General features: G+C 39.2%; 1 protein-coding gene across 5 annotated transcripts in view; it reads left to right on the plus strand.

Moving 5' to 3' along the window:
- The first annotated feature begins 1,368 nt into the window (after positions 1 to 1,368).
- The window catches only part of LOC132313782 (ABC transporter B family member 29, chloroplastic), a 67,737-nt gene continuing 46,836 nt past the window's right edge, over positions 1,369 to 22,269 (plus strand). For 3 of the 5 annotated variants that reach the window (XM_059812725.1, XM_059812728.1, XM_059812729.1), the window contains exons 1-3: positions 1,371 to 2,034; positions 20,730 to 20,816; positions 20,920 to 21,027. In XM_059812725.1, coding sequence (XP_059668708.1) covers positions 1,456 to 2,034; positions 20,730 to 20,816; positions 20,920 to 21,027 — 774 coding nt within the window. In that variant the 5' untranslated portion in view covers positions 1,371 to 1,455. Of the gene's footprint in view, positions 2,035 to 20,729; positions 20,817 to 20,919; positions 21,028 to 22,269 lie in introns of all 5 variants that reach the window. The other 2 variants (XM_059812727.1, XM_059812726.1) reach the window with 2 other exon arrangements.

A 22,269-nucleotide genomic window follows, 5' to 3' on the forward strand; every position in this document is an offset into this window, starting at 1 on the left:
CGGGTTGATCGGGTTTCATGGGTCAAATTTTTTTTTTTTTAATTTTTTTAATTTTTTTTTATTATTATTTTTTTACAAATAAACAAATTACGTTTTCCTTTTCCATGTTTGTAAACATCAAATTTTTTAAGAAAATTTTATTTTTAAAACATCAAAAATTTGGCCAGGTCGGTTGGGTTTCACGGGTCAAAATTTATTTTATATTATTTTTTCAAATATGCAAATTACATTTTCTTTTTCTATGTTTGTAAATATCAAAATTTTGGATGGGTTGGTCAGGTTTCACCGGACAATTTTTTTTTTTTTTTTTTTTTTTTTTTTTTTTTTTTTTTTTTTCAAATATGCAAATTACATTTTCTTTTTCCATGTTTGTAAATATCAATATTTTGGGTGGGTCAATCGGGTTTCACGGGGCCATTTTTTTTTTTTTTTTACAAATATAAAAAATATGTTTTTCTTTTCCATGTTTGTAAACATCAATTTTTTTAAGAAAATTTTTTTTTTTAAACATCAAAATGTTAGGCGGGTAGATCGGGTTTCACTGGTCAATTTTTTTTTTTTTTTCAAATATACAAATTACATTTTCTTTTTCCATGTTTGTAAACATCAAAATTTTTAGGAAAATTTTATTTTTTAAATATCAATATTTTGGGTGGGTCAGGAGGGTTTCATAGGTCAATTTTATTTTTTAAATATCAATATGGGTCTTAAAGGGTTGACCCTCTACATTTTTTAAATATAATTTTAAAAAAATAAAATAAAATAATAATTAAAGAGTCCACGAGTCATAACGTGTTGACCCTATACAATTTTGACCCGTCAATTTTCAACCCATTTTGAGTGGGTTAAATATGGGTCTTGACCCTTGTTTGACATGCCCATTTTTTAACCTTGCCCAAATCTGACCCGACTTGTCCATCTGTCACTCTTAATATATATATATATTTTAGACCCACGCCAACTGACCAAAGAGTGAGAGGCCATGGTTGTTTCTTGCCTCTGTTTTTACTGCAGCGGCGGCTTGGCGTGGTGTTGTGTGGTGTGTGGTGGAAGAGGTGAGAGGTTAGAGAGAGAGGGAGAGTGGTGAGGTGTACTGTAAGAGCAAAAATGTCATTTAAAAATTATAATATTTTATTATTGAAATTAATAAAATATGAAAAAGTAATATTAACTTTTCACATTTTTAAAGAGCTGTTTGAATCCAATTTCTACAACCATGTCTTGTTTTTTTTTTTTTTTTTCAAAAAAAGAAAAAAAAACCGTGGAAGTTTAATTTATCAAAAAAAAAAAAAAAAAATCTTTTAATTCTGTTAGTTAATAATTTAGGATGACGAGAGTTACACGTGTCATGAATTTGCATTTCATAGAATTGGCGGCGGAGAAAGATGGACTGCGTTTCTCTTGTCGTACAAATGGCATGGTAGAGCAGATCAGTGAACTTTTCTCCAAAAGAAAATGGCACTGTGTTCATCCTCATCATCTTATTCTTCAATAGAAATCTATTTTAATTTTAAAAAGAAAACAAATCATATCATCAATGCTCGCCCAAGACTCACTCTCAGACCTTCCAATTTCGTCAGATCATCCACCATCTACTGTCGTTCCAACCGCTTCTACCAATCAATCTCGTCCCTCGGTTCCATCAAACCTTATGTCCAATCCGAGTGGAAGCCAATTCTTAAGGGCTGGTTATGCAGTGCAGTCTCAGTGTACTCTCTCTCCCAAATCGTCCCTAGGATTGGAAACTTCTCGGTGATCCTGAGTGACCCTGATGTGGTTCGGTTGAGTGAGGAGGGTTTGGTAGTGGGCCTGTTGTTTTTGGTTCGCTTGGTTGCCAATTACTGGCAGCAAGCGTTTCTCTGGGACGCGGCTTTGAATTCTGTGTATAAGGTCAGGGTTCATGTTTTTGAAAGGGTTTTGCAGAGGGATCTAGGGTTTTTTGAAGCTGGTAATGGTGTTTCGTCCGGCGACATTGCCTACCGGATCACTGCTGAAGCTTTGGATGTAGCTGACACTGTGTATGCTATTTTGAATGTAAGTATCTCTATATGTTCACACATGTACCTATATGTGTATTGAGTGCAAGAAATATTGCTATCAGAATGTGCTTGAATTTTTAATATGGAAATTAAAAAGAATTGTCATTGGAGAAATGTATTTCTCGCTCAAGACATTTTTGAAATTCTGTAGTTCTTTCTAAGTTGCAGGATGATGGTGGTTATTGGGTTATAGAGAAGAAGTAATTGCTAAATTGGGAGTTTGGAGGAAATCTCTAGAATTAAAGTTTAAGATAAGTAGGAATAAGACTAAATACATGAAGATGAACTTAAGTAAATCTAGAAATATAAATAGGGATGTAGGTGAAGATTGAGGATCAAGAGGCATAAAAAAGTGAAGATTGAGGATCAAGAGGTATATAAAAGTGAATATTTTCGTGATTTGGCTGAATTATCTATATTGAAGGAGAAACCTTAGATGATGTTGATCATAAAATCAAAGGTAATATGGGTTAAATAGAGAAGTGCATCAGTGTATTATGTGATCGGGGTATCTCGCTAAAATTTAAAGGAAAGTTTTATAACACAACAATTAGCCAACTATTCTTTACGAGAGAGAATATTTGGCAGCTAAGAGACTATAATGGGTGGGGTGCTTGCTTTCTGACCCAAAAGCATATTCAAAGGCATATGAAATGAATGAATGAGATGCACCTGAATCTACCAGTACTCCAACCATTAGCTGGACAATAAGAACATACCTTGAACCATTGATGAAATAACTAAATAGACCCGACCCTGAGTCTTCTGGCTGTGCTAGCCTCCTCCCCATTACCCTATCCGTCGACTTGCGGTACTATGGGTGTCTCCCTTCATAGCCTAGAACTTTGAACTAAGGATGCAAGCTGTGGTAGCTGTGGTGGTCTAAAACCTGACTGAATTGGGGTGTGAACTGTGTACTACGTGGCTGTGGTCGTGTCCCGCTATGAGTGACATCTCCTTGCGGCAATCCCTCCTCACATGACCCGGATGGAAGCAAGTCCTCGAATCTCTGCCTAATGGATGATATAGCTGTGGGCAATCAGATCGGTAGTGGCCAGGCTGACGACATTGGTGGCACTCCCCCTACCCTCGAGAAGACCTCCCAGTCGTAGAAACTGCTGGTTCTGAGCCCCTAGACATGCAAAGTATCCTCCTTTTGCCTCTTAATAGGGTGACTCCCAGTTGTGTGAGCTAGAACCCTTAGACTGCGCAAAACCTCTTCGAGTCCCGCTGACCCTCCTCAACTATCATAGCTCTCTTAACTTGCTTTGAATAGCCCCCAACTTTTGTGGTAAATCCTATCCCTGATACCAATCCTAAGTCCCTTCTTAAATTGTTTCCACTTAAATTCTTCCATAGCCACAAACTCTGGTGCAAAGCGGGATAGTCTTGTGAAACGTGCCTCATATTGGTTCACCGTTGTATCCTTCTATATAAAATTCGTGAACTATCTCTCACAACCTATGAAAAATATTTATCAAGGAACAACCATGTGAAGGTGTCCCACTCTATATTCTTAACATTGTTGGTGTTCTTGATTGTTTTCCACCACTGAGCAACATCACCAGTGAATTGGAAGGAAGCAAAGGAAACCCTCAACTCATCTTCGTGGACTCGGAGAGTATTCAGGATCTTGGTCACCTTCTCTAGTTAATCCTTTGCAACCATAGGATTAGGGTCACCTCGAAACTCAGGCGGGTTCATCCGCCGAAACTCTCATACCAGTCATGGCTCTAGACTCGGCTTCCTAGCTTGGGGTTGAGCCTCACACCGAGCGTTCCTCACCAACTCTTGCATGGCCTCAATCATTTCCTTCACAATTTGGGCACTATCAATGGGCACCTGTTGTGCCTTTGCTGCTGCACCTTTTGCTAAGGCTGCAACTCGGGCTGGGCCAGCCCGAATTTACCCGAGCCCAGCCCGAAATTTTCAGGGCTTGGGCAGTGTTTTTTTGTTCTGGGTCTGGGCTTGGGCTAGATATTCTGAGCCCGAATTAAATTTGGGCTGGGCTTGGATTGATATTATATAAAGCCCGAAGCCCAACCCGAGCCCAAAAAGGGTATATTTATTTTAAAACTATGTTATTTCACAAGTGTATAATAGCTTAGTTGGTAGTGTGTTTGAGATTTTTCTTGGAGGAATGCTGTTCGAGTCCTTGTAGCTGCACAAATTTATTATTTTTTACATTCTGAATACAGAGGCGTGAGCTCATGGGCGGGCTTGGGCATGAGAAGTTAATTATGGGTTGGGCTTAGGTGGCTAGGATTGGGCTTGGGCTGGGCTTGGGCAAAAGATTTTGTACATGGGCTGAGCCCGAATTAAGTCTCTAGCTCGCCCAACCCGCCCGAGTTGCAGCCCTACCTTTTGCTCTACGTGGCGGTATCGTTCTATAAAGTCATAAGAAAAGGGTTAATCATGGTTACATTTTAATGTCCTCAAGTTATTGCAGACATAACATCAGACTTAACACTTGGCACATAACATGCTTCACAAAACATAACATAACAATAAGTTAGACACCTAATTTCAAGTCAACATGTGATTCAAATCCTTACTCATCGTCCTAAGGTGTTCGAACCTAAGGCTTTTATACAACTTGTCACGACCTGCCCCAACATTGTTTGCTTTACACACTCTCCTCTTGGTGCTAACGATTTTCCTTAAAACGCATCTACATAGTTAAGGGTTGTGGAACGTCACAGAGAACATATGCATAACACGAGTGTGGCGGAAATGTGAATGCTGAGATAATGTGCTGCAAGACAAGAAAGAATAGGATTATAAATGAATACATTCATGAAATAGTTGCAGTAGCACTAATTGGAGGTAAACTGAGAGAATTGATTAAGTTGGTTTGAATTATAAAGAAGATATCCAAGTGTGCCAGTTAGAAAGTGCGATGTTGTGGCCCGAATTTTGTTTCAGCCAGGGCTGCACTGCGACCTTGGTTTGATCCCTAAGGAAAATTTTTGACCTTTTTTTTTTTGCTTGCGGGTCTTGGATCCTATTTAGAACTCTCTTGTAGCCTATTATATAAGGGTTTGGAGTGGGTAATAAGAGAACATTGAAAATCGCAAGAAAGAGAGAGAGCGAGAGCCAAGGTTTGGGGGTTGAAAATTGTAATCTCTTGATTTTTGCATAGTGAAATCTTTTGTCGGATCTTCGCCGTGGACGTAGCTCAGATTTTGGGGTGAACCACGTAAACATGTGTTCTTTGTGTGTGGCATTTTTACTTTTGTATTGTGTTTCTTGATTTGTTCTTGGTTTGTTGTGTTTGTCGTAACAGAAAAAGTGACATAGTTCGTGAATGCCAAAATTTATATTTGTAGAGTTGGTAAGGAAGGATATGATAATATGTGATTTTACTAAGTTTATAGCCTTAGATAGATCATAATGCAAATGATGAGATGGATCCGCGGCAATATAAGAAAGGATAGGATTAGAAATGGGCACATTCGTGAAATGGTTGAAGTAACACTGTAGCACCCATTTGAAATAAAATGGAAGATTCAATTAAGATGGTTTGGACATGTACAAAGAAGACCGCTACGCGAGCTAGTTAGAATGAGTGACATGGTCTATATTGAGGGTAAGGCCAAGGGGAGGGCAATGTGCAACAAATAGAAAGAAAACAAAGTTCTCTTGCGATAGTGAAAGTTGTTTTATCAATTAACTTGAAAGGCAATATTAATTGAAGAGGACTTGACAAAGATAGTACTGTAAAAATCAAGTACAAAACGTAGCAGTACCTTATTGCCCTTTGATTTATGAATTGATCTATTTGAATTATGAATTTACCATTTTAACCTTCTTAAATCATTTTAATGGACCCAAATTTTTTTTTGAGTGGGGGCACCGTTGAAGAATAAAAAAAATTGAAGGTAAAAAGTTTTAAAAATAAATATGAGAATTATTAGTGGTTGGAAACAAATTCGACTTAAGTGTGAGTCATAGAAAATAAGCCAAAAATTTAAGTTAGTAGCTGACGAGTGATGTGTATATTATCAATGATAAAAACCACTCGCAATAGAATGAATCCTTGTAAGATAGGGCTATGTTGAGGGTCTCGAACCTCAAGCATTGTGGTGGATTGTTAAGTGTAAAATTAATCCTAATCTAATTCAATGAAATAAGTCTAAATTGCATTAAAACGAAAAGTAAACTAAATTATCAAGTATTGAGATCAAGGGAAGAGGAACATAGGGCTTGACTTCACTGCCAGCCTCGTAACATGGTCAATTGCTTTAACTATGGGGAATTCACTTTTATGTATACTCAGGAATTGATTGACTACAAGTACATTCTAATTCAATTCAAGACGATAATTGATGAATCAACATTAAGCAATAATCTATCTTCGGTTGACACGAATTATCTACCTAACTACTCTAATTTAGGGTGTAGTATAAGTCGTCTTCCTAAGCATAAAGTATCAAAACATTCATTCACAATTCAATTAGGCACCATTGCATGATCACTACTTAAACCGTTAAGAGAAGCCTTTAGCCGCCAATCTCTGATAATAAAAATAGTTTGAGTTTGATTAAAGCAAAATTAATTTTAAGACGAGATCAATTTTATCAAAAACCAATTTTATTCATTAAAAATCTAATTGCTTAGGAAAACTAAGTCAATTGTTCACAATAATGCAATCAATATACATAAACTATAAAATTCCCCAAAGTTGAGAACAATCAAACCATGATACTCGGACTAGGGTTACATCATTGCCCTAAGATGGAATTTAGCTACTCATGGAGAGGAAGGATGTCTTCATTGTTGTTGTAGAAACCATCTCCATGGACCACCAAAAACTCCTTAGGATCTTTTTCTTCAATCTTCAAAAGCCTAAAAGCCGCCAAGCGATATCAAAAGTGCTAAGCGGAAGGAGTCCCCTTTAATGTGTCCTTTTATCTTCTTTTATAGTAGAAACTGAGTCCTAACCCTTCTAGGATGGGCTTTACAGCTTCTGGAGTCAACTGGACTCGTATGGAACCAAAAAGGAGTGATTTCACAACTTTCCCACATGTATTTTTAACTTTTAGGATGATAGTGCTCGAGCACTAACATCAGTGCTCGAGCACTACTTCCATACTTAGCCAAATTTTCTAAAATATTTTTTGAAGCGTCTTTTTGCTAAACACTTAGCTTTTTTTCAATTTTTCTTCACCAGTGCTCGAGCACTGATGTTTAGTGCTCGAGCCCTGCTGCCTAGTGCTTGAGCACTAAATAGTGCTCGAGCCCTAAAAGTTGAAACTTCATCAAATCTTCTCAGTTGAGTCCCGAATTGACCTGGAAGGCCCCAAATATCTTCTTAAGCATCGAGAACATCGCTAAAAGCTCTAAATACATGGAATTGCCCATCTCTTTGGATAAAAACCTACAAATAGCTAATAAACGAAAACAAACATAAGAACCGAGATAAAGGCATCGCTAAGGCATTAACACATGTACGTTTAAGGGCTCGAATATGCATTATTCAGAGCTCATCAACGGGACTGGTTGAATTTGTCCCCAAAAAATAGCATCCTTTACGGGTCACTTTCGGACTGAAGGATTCTCCTTTACAAACATAAAACTCCATATCCGTAATTTTTTCTTCACTGATCTGCTGGCTCTCTCTCCATTTCTCTTCCCCCGCTTCATTCAATCTGTATATTATTTTATAAGCAAAATTAACAAGGGTTTAGCAATGGTTTCCCTAGCAGTCCTTTTCATTATATAAGTTGCAGCTATCTGTCTTTAACCCAAACCGGGGCGGTGGGGTGTGAGTGCATTTTACCCTAAATAATATGGATAAAATTTTGATTTGCTTTTAAAACTCCCTTTTTAAAAGATCTCTTATTAAGATCTCAATTTACTTCTAAATATGTTTATTTAGAATACTTGTGAAAATAAAGATCAAGCATGCATTCTCAATTCAAAAATATAATAAGAGCAATAAAAACAAAAATAAAGTAAAGAGAGAACAAAACACAACCGATATAGGTGGAAAAACCCCTGGGGATAAAAAAAATCACGGGAGCCTTTTGCAAGGCCAAGACCAATCCACTATGAAGAAAGAGATTATAACTAGTCTAGTTCCAACGAACATAGTTAACCTTCACACTCTACAAGACACCAAATCCTTAATGCCCGTTCCACGACCAATTGATTTACGCCACCATCAGTTTCAATCCAATTGCCTTACTTTAGTGCAATCTAGAAGATCTCTTTAGTTATCCTCTAGCCCATCCATCTAACAACTACATAATCCCATTGATCCACATCAATCCCATTAGGCACTGCATCCTTACTTTGAATTGTCTTTAACTTGCTCCAAGCATCTCAGTTGTATTACTTCAACCCATGTGTCTATTTTGACCTAATTGTTCTACTACACACTCAGTTTTGAACCAACTGCTTTACTCCAACCCACGTGTTTGTTTTATCCCAACTTTTTGCTTCATGCCTCTGGAATATTAGTTGTAGGAGAATTCGGCTTCTTCAATTGCCAATAACCAAAAACATATTCTATATGGTTTCTAGATTGAATAAAATAAAACAAATCTACCCAAGAGAGTTAACATATAACAATAAAGATCCACTCTCAGCCTCTTAGGTTATGAATCTCTTTTCAACTGATAAAACATATGAAGACCCTTGAGATTCTAAGCAACTCTCCCTAACTCAATATATAAAAACATGCAAAACCTAAGAGATGAGTAGTTATATGAAAAATATTCTTCCGCTCCATGTTTAAGTCTAACCGAGGCTTCCTTATATAAGTGAACAACCTGTTCTCAAAGTATTAGGTCTTTTCATGAGTGAAAAATCTGGTTTAGGAAAGTTTTCCCTGCATTTTTATGTACGACGAACGAAGCAACCGCGGCGTTGATCGATCGGAATACTCTTGGTATCGATCGATGATGTTGAAGCTTTAATTGTGATTTCACAGCTTTGACATGTCGATCGATCGATATTTATGACATTTCGATCGATCGATACATATGACATTAAAAAATGAGAGTTTGTAGTTTAACTTAATCGAGTTCCCTTTGAAGTCACAAGAGTTTTAATGTGTAAAAATTGAATCTTTTAATTAAAATACCTTAATCACGGTTCCTTTGAAGTCACTACAGTGTTTTAATGTATAAAGATTGAAATGAAAATGAGACTTTTGAATCTAAATTTAATGGAGAGTGTTTTAATGTGTAAAGATTGAGTCTTTGAATGAAAATACCTTAATCAAGGTACCTTTGAAGTCACTAGAGTGTTTTAATGTATAAAGATTGAATATTTGAATGAAAATGAGAGTTTTGAGTTAAACTTAATCGAGTTCCCTTTGAAGTTGCAAGAGTGTTTTAATGTCTAAAGATTGACATGTCAATCGATCGATATATATGACATGTCGATCGATCGATATATATGACATGTCGATCCATCGATATATATGACATGTCGGTCCATCGACATGCATGAACCTTTCGATCTTCCGATAACCATAAGGCACCTCATCTCGTGATCGATATAAATAAGATGTCGATCAATCGGTGATGAGATGTCTCCGATCTTTACTAACACAACTTGAGATCAAAATATATGAAACTTCGATTGATCGAGCTTCGACCGATAATCTCTCCTTTTGACTCTTATGTAAAGAAAAATAACTTTCATGCAATTTTAAGGTCCATACAAGTTTTTCTCATACTTAAGTAAAACACAAGTAAGTTGCCAAAATAACCACATATATGTATATTTAAAAACTTTTCTTAACGCATAAACACTTGCCTAAGTAAGTTTAGAAAATTTGTAAACTAAGTATATATAGCTTATAGCATATATTGGAAACGTTTTCCTAACATAAGGAATACCAAATGGATATATATATATATATATATATATATATTTATAAGTAAGATCTAGAAACTTAGCATATAGAAATTAATCATGTGTAAAATAGATTTCTTAATGCGTAAGCATGACACACACATATATAAACGAGTTGAGCCAAGCTGAGCTTTGGAGTATTCGAGCTTGCTCGAGCATTGGCTGCCCCTGATCGAGCTCGACTACTCATTCGGCATTAAAAAAAACCCATAAAATCCGATATGATTTTCCAAAATAATAATAATAATAATAATAATAATAAATTTGCCTACACATAAAAAAAAAATATTAAATTAAGGCTTTTTCAAATCGTCGATTGGTTGGTGCTGTTGCTGTTGTGATCGGGTGCTTGGGGGAAATGGTTGGCGGGTGTGAGGCAAGCCACTGGCAAGCTACGAGTGCACGATCCCTCATCGCCTGTGTGTGGAAAGGGGAATTGCTATATATGTAGGATTGATACACTTCAAATGGTACGAGGCCTTTTGGGGTAAAACCAAAGAACAAAACCGTGTGGGCTCGGGCACAAAACGGACAATATCATGCCATGTGAAGGAGTGGGCTATTACAATCTTACTTCCTTGCCTAGTAATAAATCTGCAATGTTACATGTTTTGTTTCCACTTTTCACAACAATTATGTTTTAATGAAGTGGTTTATAAACCCTAGCAGCCGGAGGAAGCTTGCCGTGGTAGAGATGTGGCCGTAGTCTACTGCTCTGACCAGTCACCGAAGTCATTAACGACGGTGAAATCCTCTGCTACTTTTCTTTCTTACGTTCTTTTTCTCTGTTGGCTTCGTTTTGTTTTGTTGTTTTGTGGATCTGTTCATGAAAATGCTTGACAATCAGAAGTTGTCTTATTTGGAGGTTGCTTATCTTCCTCGCCTGGATCTGAAAGGGGAGGTGGAACGGATTCCTTCTCCTAGGGATCATGTGTTTAGGGTGGACAATCTCAACATCTCCTCTCGAGAACGTGTTCTTAGGGCTTGCCTTGTTGGGAGATTTGATAGAGAGGTGGGGTCTTTGGAGAATATTGAAGGTTGGGCACGAAGACCTGGTTGATTTCGGGCGGGGTTAGGGTTAACTCTCTGCTGGACGGGCTTTTGTTGTTCTGGTTCCCGTCGGCGTTGGAGGCTCATAAGGTTCTGGACTGGGGCAAGAAATCTTGGGGTGAGGCTTAACTTTTCATCGATCTCTGGTACTATAGGGTCGGGTGTTCCGGGTTAAGGTTGAGGAATAACTACCGGCGAGTCATTTTGGATGGCCTGCCATTGCATCTTTGGTGCCAGAAGCTTTTCGTCGCCATTGGTGATGCGTGTCAGGTTTTCGAGATGTGGAGGCCTTCGAGATGAGCGACACGGAATGGATTGTGCTCACTGTGGCTGACGGTGGTGTGATTCCGGCGAGTATCGTTGTGGAGGATGGATGGTGGGCGTTCAGAATCTCTTTATCTGAAGAAATTGCTCCGATCATGGTCCCGTTGATTGGGAAAAGTATCGGAAAAGGTGATTTGGGACCACCGGCGGCATCGGCTAGTGTCCGTCTGTTACGCAGGTCTGGTGGTGGGGTTGGACCTAAGCCGGAGTTCCAAAAGGTGGAGATGCAGAACAGCCAGTTTCAAGGTCAGGGACGTGTGAGCCGCCACGCGCCTAAGCCGAGTGGTAGTGGGAAGGATGCTTCTGTGACACGTGGTTGGAGGAGAAATGATGCCCGTTGTGAGTGGAAGACTGCTGTTCTTCCACGTGTTGAGTCACGTGATCCTCGGGGTTTTTTGAATTCTGCTTCTGTTGGGTAGATGTAGTTGGGCCTATCCAGCGTGGGGCTCATGGAGTGGGCTCGAAAGTGACTGGGAGGGCTACGCATAAGCGGGGTGGGTCTGGGCCATCTTTTGGGCCGGGGCGGCCCTCAAAGTCCGTTAAGCGGGATGGACGACTTAAGCTTTCTGGGCCTCTTATTTCTTCTGGACCAACTCAGGTTAAGCTAAGATTGGCTAAGGATAGGGTGGTTAAATGGGGCCCAAACAATCATCTTTCAATTTCATTTCAAGGTGGGCAGCCCAATCCAATTTCAGAAGCGACTCACAGCCTTACTATTCAAGAACCTCCTCCGGACACGTCACAGAGAAGATCGGCCTCACATTCTTGGTCGAGGAAAGAGAAGGTGAACTGGGCGAAGGTGAGTCTGAGCATGACGAAGGGGGCTGGAGCTTGTCCGAAGACTTTCCGGCATGGATCGTGTTGTCAGAATCGGCTCTCGGGTTACAGATTTGATCTTCTTCAGTCTGGGTTTTTGGGTGATGATGAGAATGGCGACTGTAATTCCATGAAGAAGGATGGTCTCTCTTGGAGTTTCTTGAAGCAACCCAGCAAGAAATGGACCAGAAATGACAAACAGAAGTGGGTCGCCCGTAAGGAACCCCGTTCGTGTCCAGGTATGTCTTTTTCCCCTCATGTTCAGAACTCTTCGTCAGTTTCTATCTCTAGTTCTACTCCTTGTGAGTGGTTGAGAAGTAAGAGGGGGAGGGGGAGGGGGGGGGGGGGGTTCTTGATGGGAGGCAGCAGATGTTATCGCCTGTTCTTAAGGTTGACTCGGTGGATGTGATGAGCTCTACGGTTGGCTTTGATTTTGGGGTTGTTGGGTTGTTAGAAAGCGATGGGACGGTTTGTTTCTCTGGGGACTGGGATTACGACTGGTATTGCGTTGGGATTGCTGAGACTTGTTCGGAGTTTTCTTTAGCTTCTCGATATGATTCTTCAGGGGAGGAGATGGGTAGGCCGGCCAAGCCTTTTTTGGGTGGAACGGAAGGGCTGTGTTCATCTTTAAAAGGTGGCCCAGTGTCTTGTTTGAAGGGCCCTGTGCCTGATTTGGTGACTGTTTGTGTGGGAGGAAAAGATTTCTGTATTTCCCTCAGCGATGAATCAGCCTCTCTTTTGTTGAAGGAGCTGCAGAAGCACAGATTTTTGCCTGATGATCAAACTGTTGACTGCAACCCGTACCCTTTCATCCAGAATGATGTGTTGGATTATGGGTCAAGGCTAATATTGGGGTCACTAGTGATCTGTTGGGTGTCTCTTGCAAGGGCAATCGTGATCAGGCCTTAGCAATTCTTCAGCCACGGTAGAGGGGGAGAGAGGGGGAGATGATTCAATTTTCCAGAAGGAGGAGCAGGAAGGAGAAGAACCTTACTCCGTGGAGAGGGGAAAGGGAGCTAAGGAACCTGTGTTTTGATGTGAATTATGATAGGTTGATTAGGGGGGAGAAGGAGAGGGGTAGTGTTAGGGGAGGAGGGAGGGGTAAGGGGGTGATTGTTTCCTCATGAAGCTACGACTTTTATCTTGGAATGTCCGTGGTCTAAATGATCCGGGCAAGCAAAAGGTGGTGAAGATGGCGGTGAGGAAATGGGGGGTGCATTTGGTGTGTCTTCAAGAAATAAAGATTGATTTTATGACTGATCGTGTGGTGAAAAGTTTGTGGGGTAACCGGTTTGTTGAGTGGGAGGCGCTGGATTCTGTTGGGACATTAGGCGGTGTTCTTCTTATGTGGGATAGGAGATGGATGGCTAAGGTGGATGTTTGTAGGGAGAGTTTTTCTCTGTCTTGTGCCTTTGTGATGGAGGAGGATAGTTTCACTTGGGGCTTTTCTGGGGTGTATGGGCCGGTTGATGATGGTGTGAGGGATGGTTTGTGGGAGGAGTTGAGTGGGGTGAAGGGGAGGTGGTCTCTTCCTTGGTGCGTGGCAGGTGATTTTAATGTGGTTAGGTCCCCGGCGGAGAGATCTACCGATGGTCTGTGGACTCAGGCTATGATACACTTTTCTGATTTTATTGATGGCCACCTGCTTATTGATCTTCCTCTTGAGGGAGCTTCTTTCACTTGGTCCAGTGGAAGGGAAACACCAACTTTCTCTCGTCTTGATAGATTTTTGATTTCTGGTGACTGGGAGGAGAAGTTTCTGGATGTTGTTCAGGCTGTGTTGGATAGGGTGACGTCGGACCACATCCCCTTGGTTTTGGACTGTGGAGGTTTGAGATCTCGTAGCACTCCTTTCAAATTTGAGAACATGTGGCTTCGTGCGGATAATTTCTAGGAATCTGTGCATTCTTGGTGGGAGGAGAACTTGGTGGTGGGTACGTCGAGTTTTATTCTTGCAGGAAAGCTTTGACTTCTGAAAAATAATCTCAAAAGGTGGAATAAGGAGGTTTTTGGGAGCTTGGAGTGGAGGAAGAATAGGGCATTGGCTGATATTGCTGAGATTGATAGATTGGAAGGGGAGGGTGATCTTTCTGAATCTTATCGCAGTAGGAGAGCAGCTTGACAGGCAGAATGTGTGGAGATTGAAGTTTTGGAGGAAATTTCGTGGCGCTAGAAATCTCGAGCTTGTGGCTTAAAGAGGGAGACCGAAATACCAAGTTTTTCAATAGAACTGCAAATGCTCATAGGAGGAGTAATCACATTGGGCGGATATGTGTGGATGGTGCGGTCTTGACTACGGAGGAGGAGGTGCGAAGCGGTATTGTCTCCTTCTACCAAAGGCTTTATTCTGAGCCTCTTCTATGGAGGCCACGTCTTGATGGTCTTCACTTTGATTCTATTTTTGCCTTGGAAAGGGATGGGTTGGAGAGGCCTTTTTCGGAGGAGGAGGTGCTGAAGTCTTTAAAGAGTTGTAATGGTGATAAGGCTCCAAGCCCTGATGGTTTTACTATGAGATTTTTGTTGGAGAGCTGGGAGGTGGTTCGGTACGAGGTTATAGGCACCTTTCATGAGTTTTATTCCACGGGGCGGTTTGAGAAATCGCTAAACGCATCTTTTATTGCCCTTATTCCTAAGAAGGGTGGTTCTTCTAACATCAAGGATTTTAGACCAATCAGTCTGATTGGGTGCATTTACAAGCTCATCGCAGAAGTCCTTGCGTTTAGATTAAGGGAGGTTCTGGATGGAGTTATTTCTGAGTCTCAGAATGCTTTCATTAGGGATAGACAGATCCTGGACTCCGTCCTTATTGCCAGTGAATGTGTGGAACTGTGGATGCTAGACTTTGCAGTAGGGCTCCTGGTGTTCTTTGCAAGTTGGATATTGAGAAAGCCTATGATAATGTGTGCTAGAATTTCCTGTTCTATCTGTTGGAGAGGATGGGTTTTGGTGAGAGATGGAGGAAATGGATTGTTTCATGTGTTTCCACTGTCAGATTTTCGGTGTTGGTGAATGGATCTCCTACAGGGTTTTTCGGCAGTTCTCGCGGCCTGAGGTAGGGGGACCCTCTCTCCCCATTCCTTTTTATTATCGTTATGGAGGCCCTTAGTAGGTTGATGAGAAGAGCGGTGGACTTATGTTTTATTAGGGGTTTCAAGATCGGCCCTGACTCAGTTCAGCAGATGGAGATCTCTCACTTGCTTTTTGCGGATGACACTATTGTTTTTTGCGAGGCAGAGGTGTCCCAGTTGAGGTATCTGAGATGTGTTTTGGTTTACTTTTAGGCTGTCTCTGGTTTGAAAGTCAACGTGGGTAAGAGCGTGCTTGTTCATGTGGGGGAGGTTTAGGAGGTGGACACTCTGGCTGCTATTTTAGGGTGTGGGACGCAACGCTTCCCTATCGCGTATTTGGGTTTGCCGCTGGGGGACTCGGCCAGGAGGGTGGGAAGTTGGGACCCGGTGATTGAGCGGGTCGAGAGAAGATTAGCTGGTTAGAAAAAGCAATATCTTTCCAAGGGTGGTAAAGTTACGTCAGTGAAGAGTACTTTGTCAAGCCTCCCAACGTATTTTCTTTCGCTCTTTCGGATTCTAGCCTCTATTGTTGGACGACTTGAGATGCTTCAACGGAACTTCCTTTTGGGGGGTCGTGGAGAGGAGTTTAAGTATCATCTTGTCAGATGGGAGCAGGTTTGTAGGCCTTTTCAGTTGGGAGGGCTTGGGATTAGGAGATTGGCCCCTCTCAACAGTGTTCTCCTTTGCAAGTGGCTTTAGAGATTCGGCAGTGAAAGACATAGATTATGGAGAAGGGTTGTTTCGTGTCGCTTTGGGGAAGAGAGAGGGGGGTGGTCAGCTAGGCCAGTCAGGTCTGTTAGTGGAGTGGGGGTGGGGAGGGCCATTGGAAAGGGGTGGGATAAATTCTCCAAACATATTAGATTCAGAGTTCGGGATGGAAGGAATGTCCGGTTTTGGGAGGACTCCTGGTGTGAGGATAGGCCATTGGCTCTTTTGTTCCCAAGGCTGTTCAGGATTGCTGTTCACAAACATGCTATGGTTGCTAACTGCTATCGCTTTGATAGCGGGAGGTTGTCTTGGAATGTGCGATTCCGGCGATCTTTTCAGGATTGGGAGTTGGATGATGTCACTGGTTTGTTAGCTCTCCTGTACAGACAGGAGGTGGAGGGCACTGGTGCAGATTCCCTGATTTGGGTGCCTTCTACACAGGGGATGTTCCAGGTCCGGTCCTTTTTCGTGTGCCTTTCTGGTTTTCATGGTACCACCTTCCCATGGAAGACGGTGTGGATGTCTAAGGCGCCTCTTAGAGTGGCCTTTTTTGTATGGACTGCAGCTTGGAGTAAGATATTAACTTTGGACCACTTGAGGAAGCAAAGACATATCATTGTTAATTGGTGCTGTCTTTATAAGTTTAATGGGGAGTCAGTGGATCACCTTCTGCTGCATTATCCTGTGGCTCATGACTGTTGGAGTCTCATTTTTGGTTTGTTTGGTATTCATTGGGTCATGCCTCGGACTTCTCGGGAATTGCTAGATATTTGGAGGGGCCAATGGGTGGGGGCTCAGGCGAGAGGCTTTTGGAGGGTGACCCTTTTTTGCTTTTGGTGGAGCCTTTGGAAAGAGCGGAATAGAAGATCTTTTGATGGGAAGGAGTCCTCCATTAGGGTGCTGAAATTTTCTATTATTTGTATTATTTTTTGTTGGGGTTGGGGAAGAGATTATTCTTCTCTCGAGGATATTGTGGACCTCTTGGGCTCTTTGAGTTCATAGGTTCCGTTTTGTTTTTGTATAGCTTGGGATGCGTTCCCCTTTTGAACGCTTTCTAATACATTTTACTTATCAAAAAAAAAAAAAAAATCCGCAATGTTCATAGATCTCATTGGAAAGGCTTTGATACTACTTGCAACAAACGTAAAGAAAAGTTAATAATTTGATAATATCTCTAAATTATATTGATTAAGATCTGTTACAGTAGAGACACGCTGTCCTTTATATAATATAACTAAGGGTAAAGCGCAGAAAAACCCTCCTAAACTATTGCCCGTTTGCAAGTAACCCCCCTAAACTACAAATTACCCCCTTAAACTATTGATTTATTGTAATTAAGGACAAACCCATAACAAAAGACTATTTTACCCTTTCTCATTAAATTTGTGACTTCTTATTAAATTATTTTTATTATCTTTTCTTTTATCAAAATATTAATTATACCATTTATCTTAATTTTATTATTACTATCAATTTATCATAAAAATGAAAAAAAAAAAATTCTAATTACAATTTTATAAAATGATTAACTTATTGTTAAAAATTTACTATTTATAATAAAACTTATTATACTCACTTCAATCTTTTAACCATAAAAGTACCTTCTTTTTCATGCAATATATTCATGAAAAAATAATAAATTACATAAATACAAAATACCTTCTTTTTTATGCAATATATTCGAAAATTAATAAATTACTTAAATACAAAATACCTTCTTTTTTATGCAATATATTAATGAAATTTAAGAAATTACTCAATTTGTTTTAATTTTTTTTTTTCCTTAAGATTTTTATTTAAACAATTAATTTCAAAAATGAAAGGTAAATTTATGCAAATTTAATGGAAAATATGTCATCAAATAAGTATGAATTTTTTTCATAATTTATTTCAATAAGAAAAATGGATTAAGTGTAATTCAATAAGAAAGGGCATTATGGTCATTTAATGAAATATAGTCAAGACATTGGGGCATTTTGTAACTAAATGTGATAGTTCAAGGGGTAATATGCACAAAATATACTTTAGGGGAGTTATTTGCAAATTCCGACATAGTTTAGGGGTTTTTTTTGCACTTTACCCTATAACTAATAATGACTCCTGATTTCTCCTAGATTGACTTGCATGCTCTATTTGTTTGAGGGAAGGATTGAGGAGGGATGGAGCAGAAAAGGTATGGAAGAGGTTTGTCTTGTTTGGTTGGAAGGAAGGGAAGGGAAGGAGGGAGGAAGCAATGAGGGATGAAGCATCTCTCCTAAGCGCTGCTAGCTGTTGATTTTTTATCCGCCCAAAATTGGGTGGAAGAGAGGAAGGAAAGAATGATCATTTAACTTATTAATGTGTAATACCTATTTTAACACTAATTTATTTAGAAAATGACTTATTTTAACCTTCATCAATTTAAACCCTACTTCAAATTCTCTCGCATAAATAACATTAACAGTCATGGGTTTTTGCGAAGCTGCTGAAGCAAATACAAGAACTTTGTTTACCTTAATTCGAATTGCGTTAATAGTACACCTTTGGAAAACAGTTGATAATCAGGCAAAAATCTTTGACTCGTGGTTAAGCATGGCAATTGATTTGGGTCCCAAACACTGTCGTACAACTCATCAGTCAATGTGATTTAAGCCAAAAGACTCCGCACATTTATACGTGTTTTGGTTGTGTTGTAGAACTAATCAGTCCATGTGATTCGAGTCTTAACTTTATTTTGTTTGTTTGGTACTAGAGTTGCTTTTTTCATTCACATAAATAAATAAATATATTGGTCTCTCTTCAGGATGAATGAAATTTGGTTACATTGATTTCTTATTTTTGCAACCCATTGGAGTATTTATAGCCAAATTTCACTCCTTACCTTATCTAGATTTTTTCATTCTTAAAATCTACATTTATTGTTATGTTGTAGATGCTAGATATTTTGAACATAGATTTTCAATCCTGAATCTAGATAATTTGAACACATTCTTCCTGCTATTTTGAACACAAATTGTTTAATGAGTGAATAAATTCTTTTGGATGTTACCTACTCAGAAATACGTGAAAAATCCTTTCTGCTATCCCTTCCATTCAACCAAACAAAAAGTGAGGGAGACACTTTCCCTTGCCTAGGGATGCTCCATCCATCCCTCCCCCTCTCCCTTCCACCCATTTTTATATCCCTCCAACCAATGGAGCATTAGAATCCCCTCACAACATTAATAACACTTTTACCATTTTTCTAAGCTAACACTTAGTATTTCCAAACCTTAATTAATACTTTTTATAGAAACAAGGATGCACTTCGAATTCATTGAACAACAAGAAAGTTTTCAAGGCACCATTCTTTGTTTGCACTATAATGTCAAAGTTATTGTGGATAGAGTTTGTAAGGAAGGATATGATAAGTTTGATTTGACTTTGGTTATGGCCTTGGTCAGTGCAAAATGGAAAAAATAGGATTCATATAGCTGATGCCAAGTAGTTGGGGGAAGCCTTTGTTGAGTTGAGTTGTACTGAACTGAAAATAGTGGTAGAATCTGTCACTCTGGGTTATAGTACAAATTGTTAGTTGTCATATATAGGCATATTTATCTAAGTGCATGTTGAGCTTCGAATTGGTAAGTGTGTATCTGAATGGTGGAGTTGATTTTATGATTATTAAGTCATTCCAGATTAGCATAGAAAAAGCTTGGGGACTTTGAGCATTTCTTCATCTTGTGTGATGACCTCTGTGGGCGAGCGTGATGTGGCACCTTGGATGAGCTACCACACTAGTATCATGATCCCACACGACTGGGAAATGTGAAGCGTGCTATATGTAAGGTTCAACACCCTTCTATGACACAACACTTTTTAAAACCATGACGGCCGTGAACCCATCAAAACTCCAAAATTAAGCATGCTTACTCTGGAGTAGTGACAAGACGGGTGACCTCTTAGGAAGTCTTTGGTCCGGGGAGCCAAAAGCAGACAATATTGTGTCTGGGTAGGGTGAGGGTTGTTACAAATGGTATCAGAGCTGGAGTCCCGCTGGAAGTGTGGCCAACGAGGATGTTGGGCCCCATAGGGGGTGATTGTGACGACTTATATGATGTGGGTGGGTGCGAGACACTGAACGAGCTACCACACTGGGAGGTTACAGGGTATTATGATCCCACATCACTTGAGAAAGGTGAAATGCTATATGTAAGGTTCGACACCCTTCTGTGACACAACTTGTTTTAAAGCTGTGATGACAACCCATCAGAACTCCAAAGTTAAGCGTGCTTACTCTGGAGTAGTATCAGGATGGGTGACCTCACTGGTCCGGGGGAGCCAAAAACGGACTATATTGTGTCTGAGTAGGGTGAGGGCTGTTACATCTTGACTTGTAGATATTAATTAGTACCCGCCTTTTGACTTTTGATCTCCAGGCTTCCTGTCATTGTGCCAAATCACATCCACATTATGCCTTAGTGGCTTCTAAGATATAGGTAGGTTCCTCCATGGACTTGGGTTGAAAAGTCTTAATATAAGAGACAGCCAAACCAAGACCTGAAGGTTTTGAGTCATAATACACACCCAAAAGAAGAAAGAAAAAGGTAAAATTGATGTTCTGGAAATTCAGCAAGATATATGTGGAGGGTGTTAAGAGAATGAGCAATCAGAAAGAATGTGATTAGGAGACAGAATAAATCTAAGCAAGCACGGATTGCAGGTTTTTCGACAATTTCCTCCAAACTTTTTATTCCTTATGTTATTACTTAATTTTTTATTTTATTTGATTCTAATTTCTACAATAGCATTTAATAAATTAGCCACTGTCATGTCCATATACTCCCCCCCAATATCCCCTCCTTTAATATTTTATTTTTATTCCTTTGTGTGGCAGACCATCATTCCTAGTACCCTGCAATTATCAGCAATGGCCACCCAGATGTTGGTTATCAGTCCTAGTCTCTCATTGATTTCTGCTTTGGTGAGGAAATAATAACTAGATACTTTTTGCCCTTTATTCTTGCTCTTATGTGAGTTATTCATATAGTTGTTCTGAGATGGAAAATTTCTCTGGTATACTCAAGGTGATTCCTTCGATGGCTCTTGTCATTGCATATCTTGGTGAAAAGCTCCATAAGATATCAAAGAAGGCACATCTCAGCATTGGTAATCTGTCAGCCTACTTGAATGAGGTATATTTTGTTTTGTTATTGAATAACTGAATAGCTGGTATTGTTTCTTCCATGTTATAATGTCTTGCGGGTTTTGAAACATATAGAACATTTATATGCATTTTTACATAGAGAAGAAATACTATGTCGTGGAGAAAGAAGAGTAACATAGCCCATAGCATGTCCATAGGAAAGTACTTGTTTCATCCTTGTTAGAATGCATATTTCCCTTCTATCAAAAGATTAAATGTTGTCCTTAGCATAGTTGTTAAAGCCCCGATTAAAATCCCAAATTGCCAAACTGATCCTGATGTCCCATCCAAAATCGCTGGGATGTAGAATCTTAGTAGTATCTGTAGAATCGGAACTAGGATTGTAGAATTGCATAGGATCGCACTATCCTACCGATTCTGCTAATCGTGTTATTTTTTTCTTCTAGATTTATTTGGGTCTACAATTAATTTTGGACTAATAAATTTAATCATTTTAAAATATTAAGCCCAACTCTTTAGCTTAATTACATGGAAATTTTTTAAAAAGAAAACCAAAGAACGAAACGTCAAATGTAGAGATGATCAAACTCTGAATTTCAAAGGTATGACTCAAAACTTCAAAAATTTCCTCTATTTTGTTTTATTCTTCTTAATTTCTCCTTCTTTTTTATTTTTTATTTTTAGCACGAGGAACATAAATTCTATTCCACATATTCTTTGTCTGTTATGAAACAAAAACTAAGTGACACTTCATTTATTTCCGTTGTTCTTTCTATCTCTATTTTGTTCCTCTTTTTTTTTTTTTTTTTTTTTTTTTTTTTAACCAAAGTATAACTTTTCTACTAAATTGGTCACACAATTAGGCAACTAAATTGTACTTTTCTCTCTCTACTTCTCTGTTCCCTTTTTTTTTTTTTTATTTGTTTAGGCTTTACTTTAATTTCTTCTCTGAGATTTTGCTTGATTGTTTTGCTGAATTTTTTTGTTGAAATCAAGAAATTGATTTTAAATGTTTGTCATGTGTCTTAGTATGTTTGAATGTTAATTGATTTTTCTAGAGTGTCTTATTTGGTTATTTTGCCTTATTCTCTACTTATATCGAAATATTTGATTTAGAAAGTTGGTTTGAGTTACAATTCTAATAGATTTATAGAATCTATCTGATCCTACGATTCCGATCCTATGGTTCCAATTCTAACAACCTTGGTCCTTAGTCCTTAATATCTAATTATCTGTTCTCAAATACATTCTCAATGCATGTTAAATTGCA

The sequence above is a fragment of the Cornus florida genome, unplaced genomic scaffold (genome assembly GCF_030987335.1).
Source record: "Cornus florida cultivar Cherokee Brave unplaced genomic scaffold, ASM3098733v1 CherokeeBrave_3.0.0_Hap2_Chr06, whole genome shotgun sequence".
Taxonomy (NCBI): Eukaryota; Viridiplantae; Streptophyta; class Magnoliopsida; order Cornales; family Cornaceae; genus Cornus; species Cornus florida.